The 27,586-nt window shown below is 51.8% G+C and overlaps 1 protein-coding gene across 5 annotated transcripts; it reads left to right on the top strand.

Moving 5' to 3' along the window:
* Positions 1-6,334: 6,334 nt before the first annotated feature.
* Itprip (inositol 1,4,5-trisphosphate receptor interacting protein) lies at positions 6,335-26,808 on the top strand. Of its 5 annotated transcripts, none has more exons than XM_063244667.1 (3): positions 6,591-6,684; positions 8,948-9,075; positions 23,384-26,808. In XM_063244667.1, the coding sequence occupies exon 3, from the start codon at positions 23,391-23,393 to the stop codon at positions 25,050-25,052; it is 1,662 nt and encodes a 553-aa protein (XP_063100737.1). In that variant the 5' UTR covers positions 6,591-6,684; positions 8,948-9,075; positions 23,384-23,390; the 3' UTR covers positions 25,053-26,808. The 5 variants fall into 5 exon arrangements, with proteins under 5 accessions (XP_013013884.2, XP_063100737.1, XP_063100735.1 ...); XM_063244665.1 differs by lacking the exon at positions 6,591-6,684 and adding an exon at positions 6,817-7,885; XM_013158430.3 differs by lacking the exon at positions 8,948-9,075 and having other exon boundaries at positions 6,335-6,684.
* Positions 26,809-27,586: the final 778 nt, after the last annotated feature.

Below are 27,586 nucleotides of genomic sequence, written 5' to 3'. Positions count from 1 at the left end.
GCAGGGTTGGCTTGGTGATCATGAAGTTCTTCAGCTGTTCTTTGTCATGGAAGTATCTTATTTCTCCATCCATTTTGAAGGACAGTTTTTCAGGGTACATCAGTCCAGGTTGGAAATCATTTTCCTTTAGGATCTGAAATACTTCACTCCATGTTCTTCTTGACTTTATTGTTTGTGCTGAAAAGTCTGCTGTGATTCTGATAGGTTTTCCTTTATAGGTAACCTGTCTTTTCTCTCTGACAGCTTTTAATATCCTATTCTTATGTTGGATTTCTGGGATGCTGATTATTATATGTCTGAGTGTAGTTTTATTTTGGTTATGGCTATTTGGAGTTCTATATGCTTCACTGATCCTGATGTCAGTTTCCATTCTCATGTTGGGGTAATTTTCAGCTATTACTTCTCTAAATATCCTCTTGACATCCTTTATGTTGTCTCCTTCTTTTTTATTTATCTCTGTCAATCTTATGTTGTTTTTCTTTGCATCATCTTGCAGCTGTTGAATTGTTATTTCGTGATTCCTTGTTATTTTTAAAAGATCTTTCCTTTCCTTTTCACTAGCTGCAATCTCATCTTCGAGGTCTGAAATTCTATCTTCACTTTCATTGCGGCAGTTTTGACAACTTTCAGTGGAATTTTTTATTTCTTGTATATCTCTTTGAATCTGCTTCATGCATTCTGTTTGTTTCTTATATTGTTCACCCAGGGATTTTATCTTTTTGTTTTGTTCCTCTAATTTTTTAACTGTGTCTTCTTTCATTTCTTTTATCATTTCTTCTTTTACCGGGGATATTATTTCTAGTTTGAATTCCTTTAAAGCTTCCCAGAGTTGCTTCTTTATTTCAGTTGATATTATTTCAGGTATTTCAGGTGCATGGCATATATTTTCTTCTATGTACATAGCTCCTAAGGTTTCTTGGGATGGGCTGGAGGTTTGAGGTTGTATTTTGGTCTTTTGTTTTGTCATTTTCCTACATTTCTGTGTTTCAAGTGTTATTCTAAGGCTTCCCCTGGGCCTGTTGGAAATCCTCTTCTATGCCCTCAGTTCCTGAGACTCTGGCCGCCTAGTTCCTCGGATTGAGAGAGGGTCACTGGGGGTGGGGCAGGCAGGCCAAGACCTGCGGAGCCAGTGTGGCAGGAAGCTATGAAGTTCCTTGGCTGGTGGGAGCAATGATCTTAAACTCCCGGGGCTCGGGATGGTGCAGGGACACTCACCTCTGGCCACCCAATTTCCAGAATTGAGGGTGCAGGCAGGCCCAAGATCCTTCCTTTCTTTTCTTGTCTAATTGTTCTGGCTAATGTTTCTAGAACTATATTGACTAAGAATGGTGATAGTGGACATCCTTGTCTTGTTCCTGATTTTAAAGTGAAAGCTTTTAGTTTTTGACCATGTAGTATGATGCTGAATATTGATTTATCACAGGTGCTTTTATCAGATTGAGACAAAGACATTCTATTCCAATTTTCTATAGGGTTTTTAGAATGAATGGGTATTAGACTTTGTCAAATGCTTTTCCTCATCTATTGAAACAATCATGTGGGGGTTGGGGATTTAGCTCAGCGGCATAAGCGCCTGCCTTGCAAGCAAGCAGTCCTGAGTTTGATCCCTGGCACCAATAAAAAGGAAAAAGACAAAAAAAAAAAAAAAAAAAAGAAACAATCATGTGTTCTCCATACTTGGTTCTTGTTGATACACAAATCATTTATTGATTTGCATATTTTGAAGCATCATAGTGTATAATCTTTGTGATGATTTGCTGCATCCTATTTGCTAGTATCTAACTGAGGATTTTCGTGTCTATATTCATTAAGGAAATTGGCCTGTAGTCTCTTTTTTGGCTAGATCCTTTTCTGGTGTTGGTATCAGGATAATGCTTGCTTTTAGGAATGAGTTTGGGAGTATTGCTTCTTTTTCAACTTCATTAAAGAGTTTGAGGACTAGTGGAATTAGATCTTCTCTAAATTTCTTAAAGAATTCAGCTATGAATTCATCAGGACCTGGACTTTTCTTTGTCGGTAGGTTTTTAATTATGTTTCATTGACTGATATTGGTTTACTTTGAATTTTTAGATCTTCTTGATTCAACTCTGGTAATTCATATATATCTAGGAATCTATGTCTTTCTTATTAAAGTACAGGTTCTCTAAGTAAGTGCTGACAATATTTTGGATTTCTGCAAGATATGTCGTGATTTCTCCCTTTTCATTCTTCATTGCTTGGATTTGAATCTTTCCTTTTTGATAAGGTTGGCTAAGGGTTTGTCAATTTTATTTAATCTTTCAAAGAATCAACTTTTTGATTCATTGATTGTATTGTTTTCTTAACTTCAATTGCATTAATTTCTTCTCTGATCATTATTGTTTCTATCCTCATGTGAATTTTTGGATTCATTTTTTCTTCTTTTTCTAGAAGCTTGAGATTCAACCCTAAGTTGTTTATTTGAGCTCCTTCTTTTTTTCTGGTATGGGAGTTTACCCCATAACTTTCCCTTGTAGGACTGCTTTTATTGTGTCCCATATGTTCCAATAGGTTGTATTGTCATTGTCCTTTAATTGTAGAAATTGTCTAATTTCTTCTTTAATTTCATCTGTGACCAACCAGCAGTGTAACCTTGAGTATGTGACCTAAATTCCGGGCCTCACTTTCATCAGGAAGAAACCTCCACAGGCCCTGCAGGCTGAGCATTCCTAAGGGAGCTGCGCTGCCAGCCCTGATCTTGAGGAGAAAAACAGCCAAACGCAAATCATCCATCTTGTCCTGTTCACCTCTCGGGTCTGAGGTCTCAGCAAAGCAGCCTGTTCCACTGGATTCTCTGTAAAGTAACTGGCTATTATCTCCTGAAATCCCAGGCCAACCTGAACCAAGTGTGGTGAGAGAGATGGGTCAAATCAAGGCAATTGCCCTTTCCCCTCCTGCCACCAGACCTCTGATGACCAGCTGGCTGCCTCTCTTCCACCTGGGTTTCATTCATAATCTAGGATAACCACAGCTAGGGTTAAGAGGAAATGTGTTCCCACGTGATGAGCATTTTTTAATTTAAAATGTCCCTGACTGTGAAATGTGACATGAAGTTGCCTTGCGGTTGGTCCAGTGTTTGCCACAAATCACTTTTAGCTGTGGAATTTGAAATTTCATCTAGCAACTATGCTCATGAAAAAAACGTCTGTTGTCTCTATCTCTGCCTCTGTCTGTCCCACTGCCTGCCTGTCTGTCTGTCTCCCTCACTTCCCACACACTTGCACGTCAACTAAAAAAAACTAGCCAAGTTGTAACTGGCTGTTTGCTAATAAAGACACAAAACGTTCTTGCCCATAATTAAAGTAATACAAATTAAGACATGGAGATACTTTTTTCCCATCTATAGCAGATGCAAGCAATTAGTTAGAAAATACCCACAAGGGAAACAATTTCATACTCTATTGGCAGAGTTTAATCAGTGAAAATCTTTGGCCCATGAGTTTTCAATGTCTGTCAAAACAATCAACGCATATAACCTTTAACTAGCCTAAAGCCATCGAGGGCTTAGACCCAAACAGCCACCTATCTTTCTTTCCAGAACTCAAGTCCTGCATGTGTCCTCCCCACATTCTCTGAGTGGATCTTCAGCCTACATTCATATCATGCTTTGAGTTTCTTCTTACCTCACCCAAGATCCACATTACCCTTAACTGTTGAGCTATTGTATTTAGCAGTTCTGCTTGTTTGAGAAGAATAAATCATGGTTTGCTTAAACTTTTTTCCTTTTGGTGGTATTGAGCCTTGAACCCAAGGTCTTTGCGTTGAGCTATACTTCTCATTTTTATTTTTACTTTTTTTGAGACAAGGCCTCACTAAGTTGCCTAGGCTGGACTAGAATTTTTTTCCTCCTGCCTCAGCCACCTAGAATGCTAGGATTATACTTCTTTTTCTTTTCTAATGAGTTATTTCAATGTATCTTTTACTAATATATTATTGCTGCCTTAATAAAAAAGAATTTCAACTATTAACGTTCTTAAAATGTAGATGTGTGTTTTGTTTTTACACATTAAACTTCTAGTTTTTCAAATTTACCTGTTCTTTTTTCAAATATATTCTATGATTTTTTCTCTGTATTTTGACAATTACTATCTTACAGTCTTTTAAAAATTGTTCTATTATCTCAAGTACTTAAAGAGCTAATTCTTTTATTAATTAATTATTAATTATTGCATTCTACATAGTCACTCCCTCATATGATTCATTTCTTAGTTTGGTTTATAATTTCTGATTATGAGCTCAATCTTCAACAGGAGTGATTTAGTCTGCTAACAATCAGAATAAATACCTGATTTGTGCATTTGCCTCCTATAAGGTCAAGGACATTTATGATTTAGAAACAGATGTCCTATTCTTTCTTGGCTTCAGGAGTCCCTCACTGCATGGAGAGTACCCACTGGACCCGCACTTCCATGCATGGTTTAGGCAGGCGAGAGGTTTTGATTTCTAGAGCAGACATTCCTTACTGAGTCCAGCGTCCCAGACACACCACAAGCTTCCATGCTGACCCTGTTCCAGTGGGAGGAGGGTTTTCTTTCATCCTCCTCCTGTAACTAAGTCATATTTCCCAGGGCCCAGGAACAGAGGTCTAAGTCCAGACCCCTATCTTTCTTTCCAGAACTCAAGGCCTGCATGTGTCCTCCCCCCATTCTCTGAGTGGATCCTCAGCCTATATTCATATCATGCCTTTGAGTTTCTTTTTACCTCACTCAAGATCCACATTGCCCTCAACTGTTGAGATATTTTATTTAGCAGTTCTGTGTTCACTGACTTTTTGGCCCCTCATATATCCAGAAATTGAAACTTTTGTGCCTTCCTGCCTTTAAATAATTCTTTTCAGGGTACGCCTGGGTGTAATGCACAAATTGTACAGGAGGAATATCCAATACAGACACAGCAAGGGAGGAAGGGTTCCAGAAAGACTTCATCTATCCTGAGCTCTTAGGACTGGGCACACAGTTAGGCACAAGCATCAGGTATGAGCATTAGGGAGACTGGCTGGAGACAGAGGGGAAGTGGAGTGAATAAAGTTTGCAGCCAGAAGATAAAGCACATGTGAATGGGGCGGAGAAGCCGGGTTTCCAAGAAGACAGGAACACTTAGGGAGATAGGAAGCTGGGAAGATAAGAGGAGGCCAGGTCCTATGCCAGGTAGGAATGGTGGGCTTAGCCCAGACAGGAGACAGAAAACCATGGAGGAGACCATCAGGCCACAGGAGAAAGTCATCAGATATTTAAAAAATTAGTAAAAGTTTCTTACTTTAATATGCATAGGCCGGTAAAAACTGTTTACAACAAATCTTCAGACAGGATGACATCCTAGAGGGTAATCAAGCACTAACCTTAACTTTCTCCTCTAATCCTGAACCCTCAGCCAAACAATTATGCGCGCAGAGCCCACCTGGCCCCCCAGCCGCTGTGAGGATGGTGGGTAAGCGCCCCACCCATTCAATTTGTAGATATTTTTGAAATACACAGGTCTTTCAAGAACATTGCCCCCAATCTCCTTATTTCCCTCCATTGGTCCCCAAAACACAGCCATATAATTCTCAAAATCAGGAAAGGGCCGTGAGCTTGAATATAAAAGTACCCTGGGCCACTGGCCAGGGGTCTATTTTTAGACCATTTTCTCATTGCCTGTTTATCTTTCAGACTCAGCCTAATGCGTTCCAGGCTGGTGTTGAAGTTAGTGGCTGGATGGAAGAGGAAAGCAAGAAGGTGATCTGGGAATAAATCCCAGGAGCAAAGGTGCCGGTCTCTGGACAGCGGTCTGGTGTGCCCAGTTGAACTTCACTGGCATTTGGAGCTCCCCAAGCAATTTAATGAGGAATGCGTTCAAGGCTCCCCAGCCCCTTCTACTGGATGTAGGGTAGGAGAGGATCACAAAAGGAAAATGACAGAGGGTTACAAATTTCCTAAACCATTAAGCACGACCAGAGTGTGCTAAGCAGCCTTTCCTCCGGACCTCGGCGGCGCGGTCTCTAGATCTGGGCCAGGGATAAAGTTTCTAAACTCACCGCCCTCACCGAGGCTCTGGAGGGGACAGCGCCCCGCAGCTCGCGGCTGCTGGCCTCTGTGGTTCCTACCTGACGAAGGCATCTTACTACGAGGTGAATTATTTTAATCCACTCAAACTGCAAAAGAGACTAGGGCTGCCGTGGTGTCTCGATTTATAGTTTCTTCCAAGGGACAACACAGGTGGCCCCAGAAATTCCACGGCTCGTAAAACGCGCCAGCTCTCCGTTTCTCAGGGACTTAACCCCTTCCAGCCCGCAGCCCAGACGGACTTTTAAGGGCGTATTTCCCGCACCCCTGTCCGCTCTTCTCGCTTTAGTGACGACTCCTCTCTCCAGGTCACTTTGCAGTTGTGCTGTGTCACCTGGAGTTTCGGGGGGTGGGGAGAGGGCGCTGGACCGATCTCTGCGGCCGACCCGGGACCTGGCCAGGCTGACCCGCAGATCTTCCTTAAGCAGCTCCAGGGCCCGGGTAGGGGCGGTGTAAAAAGTTTCCGTGACAACCAGGAAATGAGTAACTGGCAAGCCCGCCCGGCCCGGCCGGCGGAGGGGGTGGGAGGCGGGAACCCTGCAGCCGCGCTGCCCCAGGCTCTGGCCCCGAGCTTCGCACTCCGGACGCGCGCTCAGCCTGGCGGGGAGCGCCCCCCGAGTCCAGCGTAAGTCGGGGCCAGGGCGCGGGGTCTGCGGCGTCTCAGCCGCCTCTGGGGTTGGGAGGCGGGCGGGGCCCGGGGCTGCACCGGAGACGCGGCGGCGGGGCGGCCCGGGCGGGGACGCGTGCGGGGCGGTGAGGGGCGCGGGCCACCTCTCGGGCGCAGTCCCACTCCGCCCGGCCCCCGATGCCCCTGCAGCGGCCTGGCGGGCAGCGTCACCTCCAAGCGCGCGGGCCCCACACGGGACCTCATCTGCGCGCCTCGTGGCGGGACCGCGTGGCTTCTGATCATCCGAGCGGAGCTGTGTGTGGGGTCGCCCTGCCTGTGGCCACCCCGGCCCTCCTGGGGAGAGGGTAGGAGAGCAGCCGGTTTCTTCCCGGGTGTGGCATGAGGTGAGGGAGTTGCTGGGCGCAGGAAGCCCCCGACACTTCCTCTTTCTAGATGTTAGCACAGGAGACCCCACGCGGCGCGCGACTTTCTCGTGGAGCGGCTGAAGCCTGGTTCTAACCCAATGGCCTCCAGCTTCCGGGCTCCAGGTAAAGGGACTCTGGAGGCGCCCAAACCAGACTCCCGGCCTAAAACGTAAAACGCGCCTTCTGTTTGCAAACAAAGTGCTGTGGAGCCCAGGGGAAGCGCTGAGCAGGATCAGGGATGGACATCGTTGAGCCTTTCACCCCCAAGGCCCTCTTCCGGACTCCACGGTGACCAGATTCTGGCAGCATCCTAGGCCCTGGGTTTTGGGAATCAAATGCTTTCAGGATTGCCTTCTGTTTTCCTGTTCCTCTTTAGGATCTGACGGGGGCTCTTCCTTTGTGCAATCCAGTTCTCCCTGAGAGAGCTGCCCGCCAGAGCTGAGGCTTGGCCACTCCTGCCCAAGTCAGGCCTAGCAGTGCCAGACGGGATGCCGGTGCTGGTGGGATTGCTGCCCTCAACCTGGGTCCTCCCACAGCCTGCGGTGCCTCAGTGGCTTTCGCTAATTGCCTGTGTATTGCTGCTGCTGCTCCCAGACCCTTCTGCCCTCAGATTTTCCACTTGTGGGTCACCATGAAGTTATTCTACTAGCTCTTTCTTTCCTCTAGCTGAGTAATTTTCGGAGACACAGCATTTTCAAGTCCTGGCTTTCAGGAGACAAAGATCTGAACTTCGAACCTGATGTCATCATCCCAGAAGTTGGTCCCCCTTTGCAATTGTGCCACTTGGTAGAGAGGTGTGTGGGTGATCTTTTTATCAGAGGGCAAGAAGGTGCAGGAATTTATGGGGAGAAAATCTCCCACAAGGGCGATATCATCTGGGAGGAAACTAGTGTTGTATTTTTCCTGTTTTGGACCCTTGGGAGTTAATAAAGAGACAGTCAGAGAGAAAGGGCCCTGGTGAGGAGGGTATAGTTTCTCAGGAGACAGTGATGACCAGATCAGGTTTGGAGCCGGCAGATCAGGGTCGGGCCAGCGACTGGCACCAGCTCCGTTCTCAGTGCCACCTGCGGTGGGGTACCAGTATCAATGGACAGCTTGCTGGGAGAAGGGTGGGACTTGGGTGGAAGAGCTGCAGAATGCATTTTGTGGAGGAGAAGGGTGAGCCCACTCTGTACCCCAGGAATGACAAGGTGGTGGCTTCCGGGTGTCCAGAGCATCAAAACTTGAGGGAAGAAACGCATTTGCTCTGTTGGTCTCAGTGACTCCCAGTTAGAAGAATCATTAGGACAGGACTCCAGCAGCTGTGCTCGGGCCGTCTTAGTGAGACAACTGGTGTCAGCGGTTACAGGGAGAGGTACCTTTGCGGTCCAGGCCTCTGGGGCTCCATGTGTGGGGCTGCAGTAGAGAAGGAGCTGAGGGGGCTGACACCAGTGCAGCCTGCCCTGTGGAGAGGAGCAGCACACAACCACAAGGGAGCTGAAAGCCTGTGACAACCTCTAGGGCTGAGGTAGCTGCTGGCTTTTCAGTCCTGTGTGATAGTAGAGTCTATTTCTTTTTTTTTTTTGTCTTTTTCTTTTTTATCGGTACCGGGGATCGAACTCACGACTGCCTGCTTGCAAGGCAGGAGCTTACGCCGCTGAGCTAAATCCCCATCTCCTGTGTGATAGTAGAACAAGGGGCTCCCTCTCAGCAAGAGGGCGGTGTCATCCCATGCTGTCTGGAAATAGAGACCTCGTGAGCAAAGACAGGAGGCACGGGATCTGGATTGGCTCCATTAGGCCCATGCCCCTCAGCAGGATGTTATCCATACAGACGTGCAGGACAGCTCTGGTTATTGAGGGCTTCCTGTTTTCCAGACTTTGCTACCCAAAGATGCACAATGCCTGTACGAACTCACTTACTCTTTGCAAGTGTCCTGTGGAGTATTGTTATCCCCATGTTACAGAGGAGGAAACTGAGGCCTGGGGAAATGCTAGCTTGTGAGGTGAGTCCCAGTCACTGAACATTAATGGAGCAAGAAGCAGGTTAGGCTTAAAACTGAGTTGTGTTGGGGACCCTTGCAGGAAAGAGGAGAGCACAGTGACCTTTCCATTTCCTTGTTGGAGGACACACCGATGCTCAGTCTGGGCAGTGGAAGGATGGAAAGCTTGGCCCTGCTGGAGAAGGGAGGAAAGAGAAAGGCCAGCCCAAGGGCTTGACAGCTGATGGGAGGTCTGGCCCACGGGGCAGATGAGGCTCCTCCTTAATTACCAAGCAGTTCCGGGTCACAGATCCAGTTTGGGCCTGACAAGAGCTGATGAGTAAGTGCTGCCCGGGCATGGCATGGCATGGTGTAGAGAAACAGGGCTGCAGGTGTGCAGTGCAGGACCTGACCTGGGCACGGAGCTCCCTAGGAGTGGAAGCATGTGATGTCCTAATCCTTCAAATCCCTCTTCCCATCCACACCCTGCCCTACCTGTTCAACTCCTGTTCTTCTGCAGAGGCCCTTCCCAACACTGCCCAGGAAGCCTCTCCCCACATTCCACAGAGCCAAATGTGTGGTGCTTAGCTTGCTCCCGAAGGTCTCACCGCTTGATCAGCTACCCAAGCGATTTAAAGGTCCTGTCTAACACAGCAGGCCTCTCACCAGGGGAAACTAAAGTTCCCTGGCAGGCAGTGGGTGCCCAGCGGATTGCCAAGAGGGGCCACTTACCTAGGTGGACCCAGCCCTGGGGACCAGTCTTTGCTCTGCCCACTCAGAAACCCTCTATCATTTTCAGAGTGGTTTGGACTGAGGCTCCTGAATCACCCCGGGAATCCCCCAGAAAAGAGGGTACAAGTCAGAATGCTCATTTATTGATTTGCCAGAAAATTTTTTGACCATTAACCAGACAGAAGACATCTTGTCATCTGTTCCTGCATCTGGGACAAGATGCATGGAAGCCTTTGCCTAGCAAATCTGGGGTTGGGCTCAGGAAGGAGAGTGGGGGCCCTCTTGCCAGCGATGTGGGCATCTGTCCCCCACTGTGGTCCCTACACCAGTGGGTAGTTACCTCCAGGTAGAGAAGAGGTTTGGGTCAACCTGGCCTTGGGTCTCTCCTTGGCCAGTGCCCCAAGGGCAGGGTTATGTTAGGCCCTAGGGTTTCTCCCTTTATGTTTCTTGTTTTGTTTATTTGCTTAGTCCTCTAAGCCTTGGCTTCTAGCTACAGATTGCACTTGTGTATGTTAATGCAGTCTCAGGGCTGTGGGCCCAGGCTGAAGGGGCAAATGCTGTATGAAAATCAAGACAGACATAGGTGGGTCAGTAGGAAGCCAAGCGGGGAGCAAAGGAAGGAGGTCTCTAGTTAGCAGGGAGCCCTGAGGAGTGAAAGGGTCAGGGCAGCCACCTCTCCCTGCCCCTGCAAACCTGGGAGTGAAACAATCCCAAGGCAGTGTGTGCTATGACTGCCTCTGGCCCCCTTCCCTGCCCAACTGGCTTCTTGGGACTTAAAGAAAGGGCTCTCAGTGGTCTCTAAGCCCTCTCGGGGGCTCATCTTCTGTGAGTCTTGTGTACACACACCCGGAGCCAGAAAGGTGTAGCTTGTGCGGGCTCTGCCATGTGCAGGTAAGTTGAGTCCTGCTTCTGCTCCGCTGGGTATTGCAGTAGCTGAGCAAGTACCTTGACTACTCCAAGCCTCAGTCTCATCATCAAGGAAATGGGAGCAACCCAGCCTAGGGCCCTTGCAGGGCTGAGTTGACTGGTGCAACTACGGTCTGCACTCTGCCAAAGTGGTGTCCCTTCAGGCCACTGCTGTGTCCTCTGAGAGCAGAGGACTTCCTTGGCGCCCTTTTGAGTGGTCTGCTCCGATCTGGGGACAAAGCTGCTTGTTCTGTCCTCTGGGTGAATTCCAGTGTGAAACACAGCCTGTAATAGGCATCCAGAGAGACAGGAAAGGTGGGGAGGCCTGGAGAGGAGAGGGTCATTCAAGAATAACTGGACACCTTCCAGGGCCCTCCAAAGTGCTCTGGGACCCCTGAGGAATTCCTCCTCCATCCCAGAGGCCCATGCAGGAAGCATTTCCCAGGTGACTCGCTGTTGCCCCAGGCAACGCCTCCATCTTGAGCACCATGGAGGAGGCTGAACAACCCCAACTGTAAGCCGGGAGCTGGCAGGGCTGGAAGGGACGCAGAGGGCTTGGCCTGCGCAGGTGTGTTTCCCAGGCTGGGGAGAGGCTGGGAGGGCACAGTTGAGGTCTGGGCTGTGAGGCAGTTGCTGGTGGCTCCTAGTTCTCTGAGAGTGGGATGGGCAAGGGTGGGCTGGCTTTCCCTCCCTCTCCTCCTCCTCACCCCAGAGAAAATGACCTTACTGTGGGGCTCTTTGCTGCCTGAGCAAACACAGGGCCTCAGACCAAATATGTAGAAAGTAATGCATGGAATCCATGGTCCCAGAGGTAGGTGGTACCGGCTGACCTGAAAAAGGCAGTCTCAGGTCACCTAGCATCCAGCTCGGCCTCCCTGGAAGCTGTGTACAGTGGAGCAGCCGTATTGGCTCTCTGGTTTCCAGCATCTTCTGCTGGAAGTGGGAGGTATTTGAGCTATACCTGGTATTGGGGGGTGCTGTTAAAGAACAGCTGGTTCTCCTCCAAAGGGGTTTTGTGGGGCTGACCCTGTCCCCCGCTGAGCTCCTTCTGCAATGCAGATGCTCTTAATTGGGTGACTGTTGGCTTCAGCCACTTTTTTTTTCCTTCTTTTTTTTTTTTTTTTTTTTTTTTGGTGGTACTGGGGGTTGAACCCACAGCCTTTGCCCTAAGCTGCACCCCTAGTCCTCTGTAATTGTTACTTGCAGACAGGATCTCACTTTGTTGCCCAAGCTGGCCTTAAACGTTGCATCTCATGCCTTGGCCTCCCAGCCCACTGAGATTGCAGGGGTGCTGGTGTGGCCACATCTAAAGTGATGCCTCCTGCTGTCCCTGAGCAAGCCAACAGGAGAGGAAAGATGTGGGGAGGGGAGAACACTGTCCCACAGCAGTGCAAAGCCAGGAGACCTGACAGCCCTGTCTTTCCAGGGTTTCACGTGCCTGTCTTTGAACTTGAGGGTCCCTGAGTCGAGTTTTGCTTTATGCATTTGGGACTTGCTCCCTGGTGTCTGGCATATGGGTGGTCACAGTAGTGGCCCTGATTTTTGGGTGAGCATAGCTTTTTCAGGATTATAAGTGAAAATTAGAGCATTGTTAGCTGAGAAGACTATTTACAGGTTATGTGTTCAATTACAAAACCGGCCCCACATCGAGCACCATGACCATTTGTTTCTGAAAACGGAGTCACAGTGACTGCTCGCTGAGCACTGCTCTGAGCACAGCTCCATCCTCGGGGTTTTACATGTGTTTTTCCCCTTGCTCATGGCAGCCCTGAGAAGCGGCTGGTTATTCCAGTTTCACAGGCTCAGAGAGGCCATGGGACTTCCCCAGAGCCCCTGAGCTGAAGACAACAGACAGGAGAGTCAGACCTACATCTGCTGTGCCCTCTCAGGCCTCTGCCTGGACACCGTGGCCCAGAGACTGTGATGGAAGCCTAAGGGATCTCACAGAATGCATGCCATTATAGCTCTGTGGGAGGCTGAGGCACGAGGATCTCAAACTTGAGGCCATACTGGGCAATTTAATGAGACTCTGTCTCAAAATAAATTTTATTTTATTTTATTTTATTTTATTTTATTTATTTATTTTGGTACCCAGGGATTGAACTTGTGACCTTGTACTTGCTGGGTTGGCACTTGTGCTGCTGAGCTAAATCCCTGGCCCTCAAAATAAATTTTTTAAAAATTGAGAGAAAGATAGCTCAGGAATAGAGTACCCCCCTGGTATGCAAAAGGTCCTGAGTTCAATATCCAATACCAGCAAAACAAAACAAAACAAAACAAAAAAACACTGCATAAATGCTGAATATGAAAGGCAAGAAGCCAGCAAGGGAATGGCTGGGTTACCAGCTCCAGGCCTGAGTTCCGGGTAACTGCCTGCCGTGGCAGACATACTCTGTGCTGTTAGCAGACAAGGCTCTGTTTTCTTGTCTGATTAATGGGAGCACTGACACCGAGCTACTCACCTGCTCAGGTGAGGCCCTCAGAAAGAAACGCAAAGCCCCTGACTGTCAATGACTTCCTCCCAGATAAGGAGCACAGTGGTCACTCACAGCTACAGTTGAGGGGCTTGCTCTGAAGTTTCCCTGGGCCACGACTGCATGCAGCGATGCAAGAGTCACCTACCAACCTGTCCCAGACCCAGAGGGAGGGTTGGCACCCTTTAGGCCCTGGTTGCTGGTAGAGAGCTGCATGCTCTTACCTGCTCCTCACAAGGAGCAATTGCATACCCTTCCTTACAGCTAGGGCCCTGCCTGAAGTCTGTGAAAGGGTCCTTTGATTGAGGAGACTTTGTCCTAGAGTCCCAGAAGGCAAGTTTGCAGCACCCTGGGCTGGAGGGGAGTAGGGCAGGGGATCCCTGGGCCCCACCCTGTGTGCTACCCTGCAGAAGCCCTGCATTCATCTCTGTGGTCTCCTCCCTGAGGTCTCATGCCAACAGAGGTAAGCCCCCCAATTTGCTGTCACCTGCAGAGCCAGCCCCTGCCTCCTGGCTGAAAAGCCATCCCTAGCAGCCTGGATTAATCCACAGAATCTCTTGCTAAAGCAGACTTTATAAGTATGTTGGGCGCCACTCCCTTTTTCATGGCTGTATTTTATCTAAATTATGGCCTCCTCTTCCCTAAACAATAAAGCCAGGAAGGTTTACAGGGACGCGTCCACTGCATGCATGCGTGCATCTCCCCATTCATCTGTTCCCAGAGCTCCTCTAATCTAATGGAGGCGCTGTTGGTGGTGCTGGCCCACCTTTGGGAGGGAGGTTGTAGCTGAGCTTCTGGGGTTACTAGATTGTCCTCTCCCTCTGGCAGCCCCGGTAGCTTTAGAAGACAGGTAGATAGAGGAGTCTGATCATTGTTCCCAGGCTTCTAAAGGAGCTGCAGGGATTGTTGGTCACCTCTCCCACTAAAGTCCTTAAACCATAACCAGGGTGATTTCACAGATCAGAGGGTGACTTTATCATACTGAGCAGGATTAGTGCCTCAGACTCAAAGCCACGCCCAGGGACTCCAGTTTGGCCCCTCAACTATGTCCTCAAAGCCTCTACAGATGGTTAAGCTCTCCTTTGCTGAAGGGCTTTGGGGCCGTTTCTTTCTGGGTGGCCTTAGGCAGGAGTAAACTTGTTACTTGACATTCTCTGTATCTGCTCAGGCCACTCCTGTCCCACACACATGTCCTGATCATAGGTTCATTCAGCATTACTTGGACTCCTACTGTGAGCCAGGCTGGCCTGGGCCAAGCACTGGCATCTCCCATTACCGCTGCACTCCAAGCTGGAAACTCATGTGGGTGTAAGTTGTTTTGTTTTGTGTCATTCACAAGGAGTGGGACTGTAGCACAGATAATTCTCTGTTTCGTCAGATAATTCCGGGAGTGGTTTTGCTAACTGTTCAAGCCTATGGGCTTTGGGCCTCTGCTTGCCTCTCCAGAGGAGAGGAGAACTGGTTTGCTTTGACCGACAGGTATGGGGGGATAAGCACCAGCCCTGCTGTTTAGGCCAGGTCCCCGGCGGCAGGCAGGCAGGCAGGGTAGAGCTCTGGCAGCTCTGAATTATTTTTACAACTGGGTTGGCCTCCCTTTTGCCTTTGTGTCTTGTTCTTCCCCTTTATTAAGATGAAAGAAGTTTAGATCTTTGTAGACTGTGTGTGTGTGTGTGTGTGTGTGTGTGTGTGTGTAAGGAAGGTCCCTTCCTCTCCACCCCTCACCCCTCCCCAGTCCAGCTGAGCCCAGGCTTTGTATCAGGTACGCCTCAGCCTCAGGGACCCAGCCAGAGAGCTGTGGGAAGAACAGGCTGGGATTTGCCGAGGCCAGGATGTGGGGTAAGAGGCTGTGCGCTGGGATGCTGGGGGCTGGGGGAGGGCTGTCTCTATGGCCACAGAGATGTCTTGGGGCCCTGTCCCCCATGCCCTAGAGTCAGGTAGGGAACTCTGTGGGCTGCTCTGAGCTGCTTTTTGTTCCCATCCAGAGATCAGAAGCAAAGTGCTGCTGGGTCTTGGCAGTTCCTGGAATTCCATCCGTCCCCAGTGCCTCTGTAGAAGGGGAAGCAAGGGGCGGGGAGTTGCCCGCAGGGCTTTGTTTCCCTTTGTGTTACTCCCCCCAGCCCCTCTGGCAGCCTCCTTGCAGTTAGAGCCAGCCTCTCACCCCACAGCTGCGCAGCCAGCCCTGCCTGCCCCACTTGCCCCGCAGTGCTGGGAAGCCAGCAGAAGTACCTGGCAGGTGGAGAGGGGAAGGAAGGGGACCCGCTGTGGGAGCCCCACCAGGCCCTGCCCTGGGTTTCCCACTGCACTCCATGAGAGTCAAGGTTTCCCTTCCTAGCACCCAGTGGGTAAGACAAGGCCCACTGGAAAGGGGAAATTCTACCCCTGGAAATGCAAGCCCAAGCTGAGCCAGCATGTGTCAAGGAGTGGTTAGTGTGTGGCCTCTCCTGTTCTCCAGCTCCTAGAGTTTCAGGTGTAGAAACCTGAGGGCGGGTGCGGCTCCCTAGGAAAACACTTGCCTAGCTGCACCAGGCCTTGGGTTTGGTCCCAATGCTGAAAAACAAGAAGCAAAGTGAGGAGTGGATCTCACCGGCTGGGGTACCCTTCTATGGCAGCTCACCACAGGACAGTCGACCCCCGGCACAGGTGTGCTCCTGAATGTCAGAGGAGGAGCACATGGGGCAGAGGATTGGTGAGTTCCACGACTGCCCAAGCCATAGGGCTGCTGGCCCTCACCTCTGTACCCCAAGTTCTCATGCTAACCAAGGAGCGGAGCCCGCAAGGCACCAGCAGTTTGCAGCACTCAGAGAGGCTCCCCCCTCCTCCTGTCCCTTTCCAGAAGGAAGGTTTATCTTGGCATGTGGGAGGCAGTAAGCCTCCCGGGCAGTGGTTTCCGGGTTGAGGTTGCCATGAGAGTTCTGGCCCACTGAGATTCAAGGCCTGCGACATGGTATGGCAGCCGCATTTGACCATCTAAAGGGGCTAGTCCCCTGAGGCCAGTGGGGCCAGGCCCTAAACATCAGACCTAAAGCTTTGACTGTGTCACGTGGAAGCCAGAACCCCCAGACATGGAGAACTTGAGGCAGGGGCACTAGGGTTAGGGGAGCTAAGAGGAAGTGGTTCGGGGCTCCCTGCTGGGTTGTGAAAGTCCTGTCTCACGTGGGCAAAGGCTAGAGTGGAGGTGGCTGGGGGACTGGAGGTTCCCCAACAAAATGGGAAAGGGTATTGTTGGCTGGAAGAGAAGACTGCATTGCGCACCGAGGCTGCCAGTGCAAAGGCCCACGGACTCCCAGCATCATGGAATCTGGATCCCCTGACCACAAAACCGCTCCCTCCGCGGGCTTTAGGGCAGTGATGGCAAAACCTGTGGCACATGGGCCACAGTGAGAAGCTCTGAAAGGCTCACCGTCACAGCTCTGGAATCTTGTCTTGCTGCCTCCGGCTCCTGATGCCACCTAGCTGGGCTGGCACCCTTTCTCCCATCCTGCCCTTGGTGTCTCTGCATGAGGATGCTTGTCGTTGGATTTAGGTCCTACCTAGGGAGTCTAGCATGATCTCACCTCTGGATCCTTGATCTAAACCCATCTGCAGAGACCCTTTTTCCACACATGTTCACACGCACAGGTTTGGGTATCAGCACAGTGACACGTCTTTTGATGGCTGGCACTGACCCCTCCCCATGACTGCTGGGTTGAGATGACCTGGGGGTGATGGGTGAGAGGAAGGGGTGTGTGGCCAGGTTTCAAAGGCTGCAGCAGAGAACCTGCCTTGTCTCTTTCACCATTTTACTCACCATTCTCCTCCTTTCTCCTATGCCTAGTCTGCTGGGCCTGTGGGCCAGGCCGCCTGGATGGAGGGACATTTCCTGCCCATCTCCATCCCTGGCTCTCCACAGGAGCTGACAGAGACAGGCATGGGATGGGAAGGATGTGTCTCTCCCACCCAGAGTCCAGGATGCATCCTTCCTGTGCCTCACCTGCCCCATTACCACCACCCTGACCCTCCCCCCCCCTTGACCCTGGTCCAGAGGAGGTGATTGGCCTCCCTCCCTATTCCCAGAAGGCTTTTAGTGGTGTGCCTGGGCACTTCCTGTGAGTCCAGCCATTGTCCACACATAAGGCAGAGGGGTAGAACTGTTCCCCCGGCTTGCTGGGCATGTGGAGTGGGCTTTCCTCTCTTCTTTGTCTCTGTGTCACCCTGACCAGGGTCCAGTCTTGCCCTCTAGGTCCTCCTGAGCTCAGGATTCCACCCAGGCAATCTGAGGTCTACTCTAGCTTAGGGAGACCAGGGGCTCTGGTTCTTCTGTGCTTGGGACCAGAGACCACACAGAGCTTCCGTTTCCCCTCCCATCCCTGGGGGATCTGTGGGGAGGGGAGGAGAGGAGAGGGAGTCATTCCTCATAGTTTGATTCTTCCTCCCAGTTTGGAATGGGGTCAGGCCTGGGCCTGGGGAAAGGTCCCTCTAGTAGAGCAGGAGTGAGGAGAGTAGGGGCAGGCCAGCACCTCCAGGGGGTTGGGAGAAGCAGGCAGGGGACAGGAGGCTGCAGCACAAGTGAGGGACCGCAGCCCAGGTGGCCCATTACATCTTACTGGCCTCACATGGCCTTGAAAGAGTTTTTGTAATAGCAGCTAACACTTTAAAATTGGAGGATTTTGAAACCCAGATTACTAGCTTCTCCAGGGGGGAAAAGATCTTGCCACACTGGGTACAACGGGTGTGGGGTGTGACAGCTCCCCTCTGGCCCGGACAGCCATAACCTCCTCACCTATGTGTGGCACAGACTGGCCTGTCTTCCCCAGGGGCTGCTCCACTGAGGCACTTGGTTTCTTGACCTCTGACTCCAGGGAGAGTGACCGGAAGAGGGGACAGGACAAGCCCAAGGGGAGGGAGAGGAGGCTGGGACAGGGATGCAGGTCCAAGGAGGCTGAGCAGAAAGGGCCAGAGCCGGGCCTTCTCACCTCCTTCCGCAGTTATGCTTGTTGGTTCTCTTCCTTCCTTTTTCTTACTTCCTCTCCTGCCTGCCCTCCATTTCTGCCTGCCCCCATCCCCGTGCAGGGTACAGGTGAAAAGGGGCCACACTCCTAGGCCCCCGGAGGGAATGGCGCCCATGATGGCAAGTGATGTCCTCAGAATTGCTGCCCTGAGCCCCAGCGCCTGCCGGGTCCTCACTGTCCAGAGCCTTAAGGAGGGAATCCGTGGAGACAGGTCACTGCCCCGTCTGCCTGGGTATCTCCTCCGGACTGCCTGCCGTGTTGGTTCTCACTGAGACACGGGGGCTGCAGTGCAGCCCCTGCCTGGCACCCACAGCCTGCAGCACGGTCAGCTTCAGGGCTTCGCAGGGCCTGTGGGTTGGACGGAAGGTAGGAGCTGGCTTCTACAGGGGAGGCATAGGATGGACTGGGAAGCTGGCTGGATGGGAGAGAACCTCAGCAGGGCTCAGGCCAAACCTAGCTTCTGCATTCAGCCTGTCCTCTCACAGCCCTGTGTCTCCAGGGCCTAGGAAGCCTGGGGACAACCATGCTGGGTGATCTGATGGGCACCACTGTTGCCAGGAGGTGCCCCGGGCAGCGAGAGCTCACAGGGCTCACTCAGTTCCTGTTAGCCTGCTGTGGGGATGAGGTGCAGGGAACAAGAGGCAGTGGCAGACTCAGCCCAGTGGTTTGTAAAACCAACATCCTGTGTGCTCCTGGGTCAGGCATTGTGCCTCTTCTGGATTCAGCTTCCATCTTAAATTGGACAGATTAATTCAGCTCTTAATTCTTTCTTGATCTGTGGTTTTATTTTCCCCAAACAACTGTGTGCCTCACTGGGTGGCATGGGAAACACACAAGCCCAGGCATGTGGCAGGGTCCAACCCAGACTCATGACAGTTAGGTTCTCCCTCGACTCTTCCCCTAGAAGAGCCAGAACCTCGAGCCTGGGAGAGGGACCCAAGTCAGCCCAACCAGCCTAGGCCCAAAGGTCCTCTTCTGTTGCCAACCACCTGCTGTGCTCCAGTTCAGAAAGGAAACCATTAGCCGTTCCTTTCAGCTATGAAAGTGACATGAGAGCTTTTGCTGCTGTAGTTAGCAGTGCTACAGCAGACTGGCTGAGCTGGGGCAAGCCCTGGGCAGGCCCCAAGACGCACTGCTGTGGGCCAACAGGAGCCCCGGCCACCTTCTTCCCAGCCCAGGGATCCCTGCTTGGGAACCTGGCTTGGGAACCGGTAGTCTTCAGACATGAGAAGGCACTAGAAGAGCCCGGGGATCTTGCCTTGGAGTTTCTGCTCCACTGGCCTGGGTGCACCTGAAAACATGCATTTCTAACCTTGCTGTTAGTGCAAGTGCATTCATAACCGCTGTCTTGGAGGGATATGGGGCCATTGAGTGCCCCTATGGCCCAGGCAGGAGTCAGCTGGTGATAGGGCAGAAGGGGTAGGGCAAACAGGTGTGGGACTGGACAGACTCCTTGTAAGGATCTGTCTGGGGGTGTTTGGAGCCCTAGCTCATTTGCCTTGCATGCATTGGCACTTCTGCTCTGTGATGGGACTTTGTGCCTCTCTCCCTCTCTCCCTCTCTCCCTCTCTCCCTCTCTCCCTCTCTCTCTCTCTCTCTCCCTCTCTCTCTTCCTCTCTCTCTCTCTCTCTCTCCCTCTCTCTCTTCCTCTCTCTCTCTCTCTCTCTTCCTCTCTCTCTCTCTCTCTCTCACACACACACACACACACACACACCATGGTTCTTGCTGCCAGGAGTCTGCCACACCCATCACAGAGCCCTCAGGGGACTCCTGGGGCCCTGTTGCTGCCCCCCACTGCAGAGCACCTGTACTTGGCAGGTGGAAGAGACGGACAGGGCCTGGATTTCAGACAGCTGTGACTTCTCTAGTCATGTGGCTAGAAAAAGACCTCGTTCCCTGGTGTTAGTTAACCCATCTGTGAAACAAGGACCATAGCCCACTTCTTGGAAAGTGACAGTGGTCACTGTAGGAAATGCCCAGCACGTCCTTGGGAGGACTTCAGAAGTGGACATTGTGGCCACTAAACAGCTCTTAGGAAGTGTCTGTTGGATGAAGCCATTCTGGGGAGTTCTCAGGGCACCTGGCAAAGAGATACCTGGGATTTTCCTTTTGGGCTTCTGATCAGCCTCAGTGATGGTCTGCTTAGGCATGGGCCACCACCTACAGCCCTCTGTCTGTCCTGGCCCTGCTACCCTGTGACCTGGCCCTTTGCCAGGCCAAGTTTAGCTGTGAACTACTTGAGCCACCCTCTCTGTGGGTGAGAGGAATTTAGGAGGCTTCCTGTCAACTTCCTGCTAGGCAGACAAAAGCCCGCCAGATGACCCAGGGTTATTCTTAAAGCCAATCCATCAACTAGAATCACTGGCTGTGGGGGCAGCCTCCTGTAGATGAGAGCTTGGGAGTAGGCATTCTTGCAGTGGGGAACAGGGGCCTCTGGAGAGGCAGCATTTGCATGCACGTGCGTGCGTTTGTGGAGTATTTAGAGAGGGCCCCCCAGCTATACCTGTCCTAGCCCCAGGACTCCAGATGCCAGAACTCCAGGCCTCCTATTCTGACCTGGGCTCTCCAGGCTTGTGTTAGGATGGCTTGCTTTGGGAAGAGAAGATAGCAGAGGCCTCAGACTCAGGCTGTGTGTTGGACCCCGAGCAGCCTCAGTTGCATCCTTACGGACCACAGTCCAGCTGGCTGCCCATTCCTTGCTTATCCCTCGGCTCCTTCCAAACCGACTTCCTCGACTTTCTCCTGTCACCCATTTCCTGCCCCATGGAGACCCTGACGTGCTTCAGCACTGCATCACCTGTGAACCTGAATTGGTCTCTACCTGGACTCCGCTGAGGCTGGGCCTCCCTCCACCGCCCCTTTCAGATTCTGCTTGGTTCACTGTGCCCACAGTGGAGCTGTCTGAGTCACATCTGAGAGGCAGCTGACCGGCAGCCTCATCTTGTCTACTGGGGACAGCCTCCTGGGACATCCTTACCTGTTGGCAAATCCCCGCTGCTAGGCACCATCAGGACAAGTATTTCATATTGCAAATTCAAGGTCAAAGGCTCAAGCTAAAGAGAAAAAACCTCCTAACCAGAAGCTCGTATAGGCCAGCGTTGCTGGGTGGACATTGAGAGAAGAAGCCCTCTGTCTTCTCTTTGATGTTCTACAGCAACCTTCAAGACCTTCCTCATATGCATTAGGCTATTTGCTCTCTTTGCTGAAGCCCAAGGCAGGAAGGGCAAGTGGAAAAGAGCAGGTTGTAAATCCCCCAAAGTTCTAGAAGGAGGAGAAAATGTAATGTAGGGTTTCAATGAAGTACACCCTTATCTGATGGGAATACTTCCAAGACCACCTGTGCCTGAAACCACAGATTGTATTATATCCTACATATGTAGTGTTTCCCCATATATGCATAAACAAATGTAATGGTTTTTTCCATCTTAACCTAGCTTCTGTTTATCACACACCATGGCCATAAGTTTTGCCATTTGAGATGTGATAGCAAAACCAAAGTGCATTTCTTCTTCCTGCATCACAGTTTCAGGGACTGAAGATTCATCCTTACTATAGATCTTCACAGCCTTGATATGTGGTCTCCTTTAACTTCAGGTGGTTTTTTTGTTGTTGTTGCTCTATTTTTTGTTATGGGGATGGAACTCACAACCTCAGGCAGGTGCTTATGCCACTGAGCTAATCCCCCCAGCACTAATTTCAGAACTTGTATCTTTTCACTGAAAGGAAGCACTTCACTGCTTCATTTTAGCAGATCTACACCGCCAGCATTACTACTGTTGCACTTTGGAGCCATTATTAAGTAAAGTCAGGATTACTTGCCCACAAGCACTGTAATACGACAATATTCCATCTGATGGGGACTCCTGGGAGGGTAACATAATACAAAGCGGATATTCTGGGGAAATGCATGGCTCATATCCTGGGTAGGGAAGAGTAGAATAGCATGACATTTCAACACACTACTCAGCATGAGTGCAGTTTAAAGCTTATAAGTGGTTTATTTCTAGAAATTGCATTTACTATTTTCAGAGCACAGTCTGCTATGGGTAGATGAAACGTTTGACCGTGGAACTGTGAAAGGGAGTGGGAGGATACTCTGCTATCAAACAATACTTTCCAGATTTTTGTGGATGTTAAAATACAGATTCTGATTCAGTAGGTCTAGACCTGAGCTGGGATCCTGTGTTTCTGACAGGTTCCCAGGAGCTATTGCAGCCTATGGTCCGCGAATCACAATCTGAACTGTAAAGGTTGCAGTGGGTTAGCACTTCCCCAGGTCACTGGAAGCCTAAAGATCCATTTGTCCTGGGAAATGGAGTGCTTTCTTTCACAATTAATCAAATTTAAAGCGTGCTATCCTACCAGGGAAACAAGGGACATCATTAATACCCTGATCTTGGGGGACATCATCACTTTACTCTTGGGGCAGGAAGCTTGGACTCTAAGAGGAGTTTAAGATGTCAGACACCCACAGTACTCAGTGTCAGGGCTTTGGAACCTCTCATGCTTAACCAGCAGCTCTCACTGCATTGCAGGAAGACGCAGCTACTTGATGGGATTCACTGGGGTAGAATACCATGTTTGACTTTGCTATTTTGATTTGCATGGAGGAAAAACAACTGAAACTGACTTAAAGAACAAGAATTTCTTTATGGACTCCTATGGCTGTAAAAGCCCAGAAATAAAGGCTTCCTGCACAGCTCAGTCTAAGGGCCTGCGTTCCTATGTGCTGTTGTCTTTCCAGGCAGGTCCTCCTCCCCAGTGGCTGGAGAGCCACCAGCACTACAGGTGCCATCCTGTCTGCCTTGCATTGGCTCAGGTTCAGTCATACGTTCATCATAATCAGTCTCTGGCTACAGCTGGGGCTGGATTTGTGGAGAGCTCTGATTGTCGTGGGCCTGTGTTACACGCTCTCTCAGGAGCTAAGTGGGAGGTTTATCCATACCTCAGCCATAAGGACAAGAAAGAAAAAAGGGTAACCCCAGGTCAGCAGGGCCTGCCAGCAGAAGTGGCACGTGCTGGCAGACCGTCCGAGGTATCCACGGGTGTAGGCCTTGGGTCCTTCCTCGGGTCAGACCTGGACACGGGAAGTGATTGTAGTGGGCAGCTGGAGGCTGAGTCGGGGAAGAACCAAGACAGTCACAGCTCCGTGGAGCAGAGGCTGGTGTGGGGGTGCAAGGAAACATGGTGTTGAGGGATGCGTGGTATAACCTGCAGTCTGTCTTTTCCCAGGAAAGCTATGGCGGTGACCATGGCATTCTTCCGGGTGTGTCTGGTGGTGGTGACAGCCATCGTCAACCACCCGCTGTTGTTCCCAAGGGAAAACACCACTGTCCCTGAGAACGAGGAGGAGATCATCCGCAAGATGCAGGCCCACCAGGAAAAGCTGCAGCTGGAGCAGCTTCGCCTGGAGGAGGAAGTGGCACGGCTGGCAGCTGAGAAGGAGGCTGAGGAGCAGGTGGCAGAGGAGGATCAGCAGCAGACTGAGGCCTACAACGCCTGGGACCTCTGGAGTACTCTCTGCATGATCCTGTTCCTTATCATAGAGGTGTGGCGGCAGGACCACCAGGATATGCCCTTACTTGAGTGCCCCGGCGGGGATGAAGATGAATTGCCAGGGCTGGGCGGTGCCCCACTTCGGGGCCTCGCCCTGCCCAGTAAGGCCACGCTCAGCCGCTTTTATGACCACTGCATCCGGGCCGCCACTGTGGATGCTGCCCGCACCAGGGAGTTCGTGGAAGGCTTCGTGGACGACCTGCTAGAAGCCCTGCGGAGCCTCTGCAACAGAGACACAGACATGGAGGTGGAGGACTTCATTGGCGTGGACAGCATGTACGAGAACTGGCAGGCAGACCGTCCACTGCAGTGCCGCCTCTTCGTGCCCTTCACCCCCCCTGAGCCCTACCGCTTCCACCCAGAGCTCTGGTGCTGCGGCCGCCCTGTGACCCTGGACCGCCAGGGCTATGGCCAGGTCAAGGTGGGCCAGGCTGGAGGGGATGCATTGGGCTGTATCTGTGGCAAGACCAAGCTCGGGGAAGATATGCTGTGTCTGCTCCATGGCCGGAGCACCGGGGCGCGGCCCAGCTTCGAAATGGAGAATCTGCTGTGTGCTCGAGAGTCCCCATACCTAGATGCCATGCAGGTCATGAAATGGTTCCAGACAGCCCTCACCAGAGCCTGGCACCGTATCGCCCACAAGTACGAGTTTGACCTGGCTTTTGATGAGCTGGACTCGCCGGGGTCCCTCAAGATCAAGTTCCGCTCGGGGAAGAGCATGCCCTTCAATCTGATGCCTGTGATCCAGTGTGATGACTCAGATCTGTACTTTGTCTCCCACCTATCCGGGGAGCCCTCTGTGGGTGGCCCGGCCTCCAGTACCGACTGGCTCCTGTCCTTTGCAGTCTATGAGCGGCAGTTCCTCAGGATGACATCTAAGACGCTGCCCGAGGGTGCCTGCCACCTCAGCTGCTTGCAGATAGCCTCCTTCCTGCTCTCCAAGCAGCGCCGCCTGACGGGCCCCAGCGGGCTGGGCCGCTACCACCTGAAGACAGCCCTGCTGCACCTCCTGCTCCTGCGGCGGCCAGCTGCCTGGAAGGCCGAGCAGCTGGACGCGCGCCTGCACGAGCTGCTGCACTTCCTAGAGAAGAGCCTGCTCGAGAAAAAGCTCCATCACTTCTTCGTAGGTAACCGCAAGGTGTCCGAGGCCATGGGGCTTCCAGAGGCGGTGCGAGGGGCCGAGCCTCTCAACCTCTTCCGGCCCTTCGTCCTGCAGCGAAGTCTCTACCAGAAGACAGTAGACTCCTTCTATGAGATGCTGAAGAACGCCCCGACGCTCATCAGGGAGTACTCCCTCCACGTCCCCTCTGACCATGCCAGCCTGCCCCCTAAAACTGCCTTGTAGAGCATGTGGGACCTGAGGCCCAGGAAGGAGGGCATCCTACACAACCACCCCACTGGGGCTCTACAGCCCCTTTCTTGGTGGGGAGCAGAGAGGCTCTGCCTACCGGGAAGGCGGGACCTACAGAGCAGAGGCCGGAATTCCCACTGGATGTGGGCTTGCTTTCCTGACCGAGGGCTCTGGCGTAGGTAGGCTGGTGTGGAGCTGGAGGCCTGGTTTTTGGATCACCACACATGGCCAAGACAGTGACAAGGCGCTCAGTGGACACCGAGTTGGAGAGAATGACACCTCCGATTTAGATGTAATCCTTTTGCATCCCAGGTCTAATCTGTGCTTCATATCAACAGTAAATCTATGGAGATGCTGCTGCCAGGGACCCTATGCTATGACCCAGAAGCCTGCTCCCAGGGATCCTGGGCCCCAGCTGTCGGTAGCCAGAGCACAAATAGTGGCAGCTGTGGGAATTCATGGCTTTTGACCACACTCTGCACAGCAGTGGAGGTTGCATGGTGGTGGCACTTTCTTATGCTGTTTGGGGAGATGAGCCAGTAGATTCGAGGCCCCAAGTGGCTAATGTGCATTTGCAGGTGGAGTGTATAGTGCTGGCCATGGCCTCTCAGGTGCACCCCTGCCTTTCTCTGCCTCTTGGTTACTGTGCCAGGTACAGTTTCCATGGTGGGTGCCAGCTCAGTGCCTTGCCTCTCTGTTCTCTCGACAGCTGGTCCCTGCCATCAGTGTGATAGGAGGAAGGCATGGGCAGGTAGTGAGAACTGAACTAGAGAAGGAGAACTGGTAACTGTGGCAGGGGACAGTGCCCAGACCCCAGCTCCGGCTTGCAGTCTGTGCCAGTCCGGAAAAGGTTGCAAAGCCCAGGCTTGAGGACCAGCTGCCATGTATGAGTTGTCCTCAGGGTCCCTGACCTAGGGGAGGCCAGGCTGAGAAGCTAGAGCTGCAGTAGAAGCAACTCACTGGCCCAAAGCCACTGTCCCTATTACTCACTTAAGGGGACCTGCTCACTGCACTGCCCTCCCCCTCTATGTGGGCCCTGCCTGCCCTGCAGATGGTTTAGACCTGGAGGTCCCACTGGGGACTGGAGGCCCTCGGCAGGCCCAGAGCCTGGTACTCCTTATTCTCCAGCGGGACTTCACTGGTCCTCTGGGATTTCCTCTGAGCACCTGCCTGGAGATCCTCACGCAAGGTGAGAGCAAGAGAGGAGGAGGGATAAAGCTGTGCACCCCAGACAGCAGCTCCACCCGAAGGAAGGAGTTTCTCCCTAATACGAGGCATACGCTCACCTAGTGTCAGAGGGCCCAGAAGACAGGGCTGTCCACTGCTGGGGAGGTCACAGTAGGAGGGCCGGCTGCAGTCAGGGTTGGTCCTGCAGGAGCCTCTGAGGTGAGCAGGAATGTCTGCCCCTCCCCAGGCTCACACCTACTTTCCCTAGCCCTCTTCCTGCGTGGGCATGGCTCCTTATTTATTGTCACCTGTGCCTCTGCCCTTTGCTCCCTTCTCCTGTTGCACCTGTAGCAAACCCGGCAACCAAGACCCAACCTGCCGAAGCTGAGATGGAGTATGGGTCCCCCTAGGTTTCCCCTTGGCTTCCAGAGAATGTTCCTCAGAACGATACCTCTGTGCTCCTGGCCAGACACAGCTTGTGGGGAACAGGGCTATTAGGCCTGCTTGGGAAGCAGAAAGCAGCGGGGCTGTGGGTATTCCAATCTGCCTTATTTATATTAAAGGAAAAACAAAACTCTCAAAAGGAACAGAGCAGTTTGTTTTTAACATGAGGAAATCTATAGGGCTGCCAGGGCAGAGTTGGGGGCAGGGGTGGATTTCCTATTGACACACAGTAGCTTTCACTCCTTTTTTATTCTCACACTTTGAGGAAACTTCTAAAAATAACAGAACCAACCCTGTCCATCTTCAAGGCAGCTACGCACTGCCCAGGTTCCAGCAGGGCCTCTGAAGGCCGCCTCAGGGCAGGTCCACAGACCTTACTTCCCAGAGCCCATGCCAGTGCTAGAAGCAGCAGGATACATTTGGTATCTGAGGAAAGAGACTGGCCTCTAACTAGGGGGCCTCAGCCCTCCAGAACACGCAGCCGTTCCACGCAGGACACTGCCCTCTCCTCCTCTCCAAGGGCTCATTTTCTCCCCAGATGCTGGACTATGCTGGCATCTGCCCACTAACCCTGAAGAAGGCTCCAGGACTGCATTCGCTGCCCCCCCCCCCACTTGACTGGGAGGGGGGTGACTTCAGAGGATCAGGCCTATACCCAGAAGGTATTTGGGTTAGCAGAGGGCACCATAACTTCAGAAGTTCCAGACCCTCTGCATTAGTCAGCTTTTCATTACTGTAATGAAATACCAAGGGAGGATGCTTCATAAGAAGAGAGGATTATTTAGCTCACAGATTTGGAGACTCCAACCTGAAAACTGTTGAGCTACTGGTGAGGGAGGTGCATAGAGTCACGTCCTGGTGGAAACTTGCGTGGAAGTGAGCACATCCTCAGTCAAGGGGGTAGAGCTTGGTGGGGC

The sequence above is a fragment of the Cavia porcellus genome, unplaced genomic scaffold (genome assembly GCF_034190915.1).
Source record: "Cavia porcellus strain 051 isolate PalLab524CR breed Dunkin Hartley unplaced genomic scaffold, mCavPor4.1 scaffold_2, whole genome shotgun sequence".
NCBI lineage: Eukaryota > Metazoa > Chordata > Mammalia > Rodentia > Caviidae > Cavia > Cavia porcellus.
The sequence above is the reverse complement of the archived record's forward strand: the minus strand, read 5'-3'. Positions and strand labels throughout refer to the sequence as shown.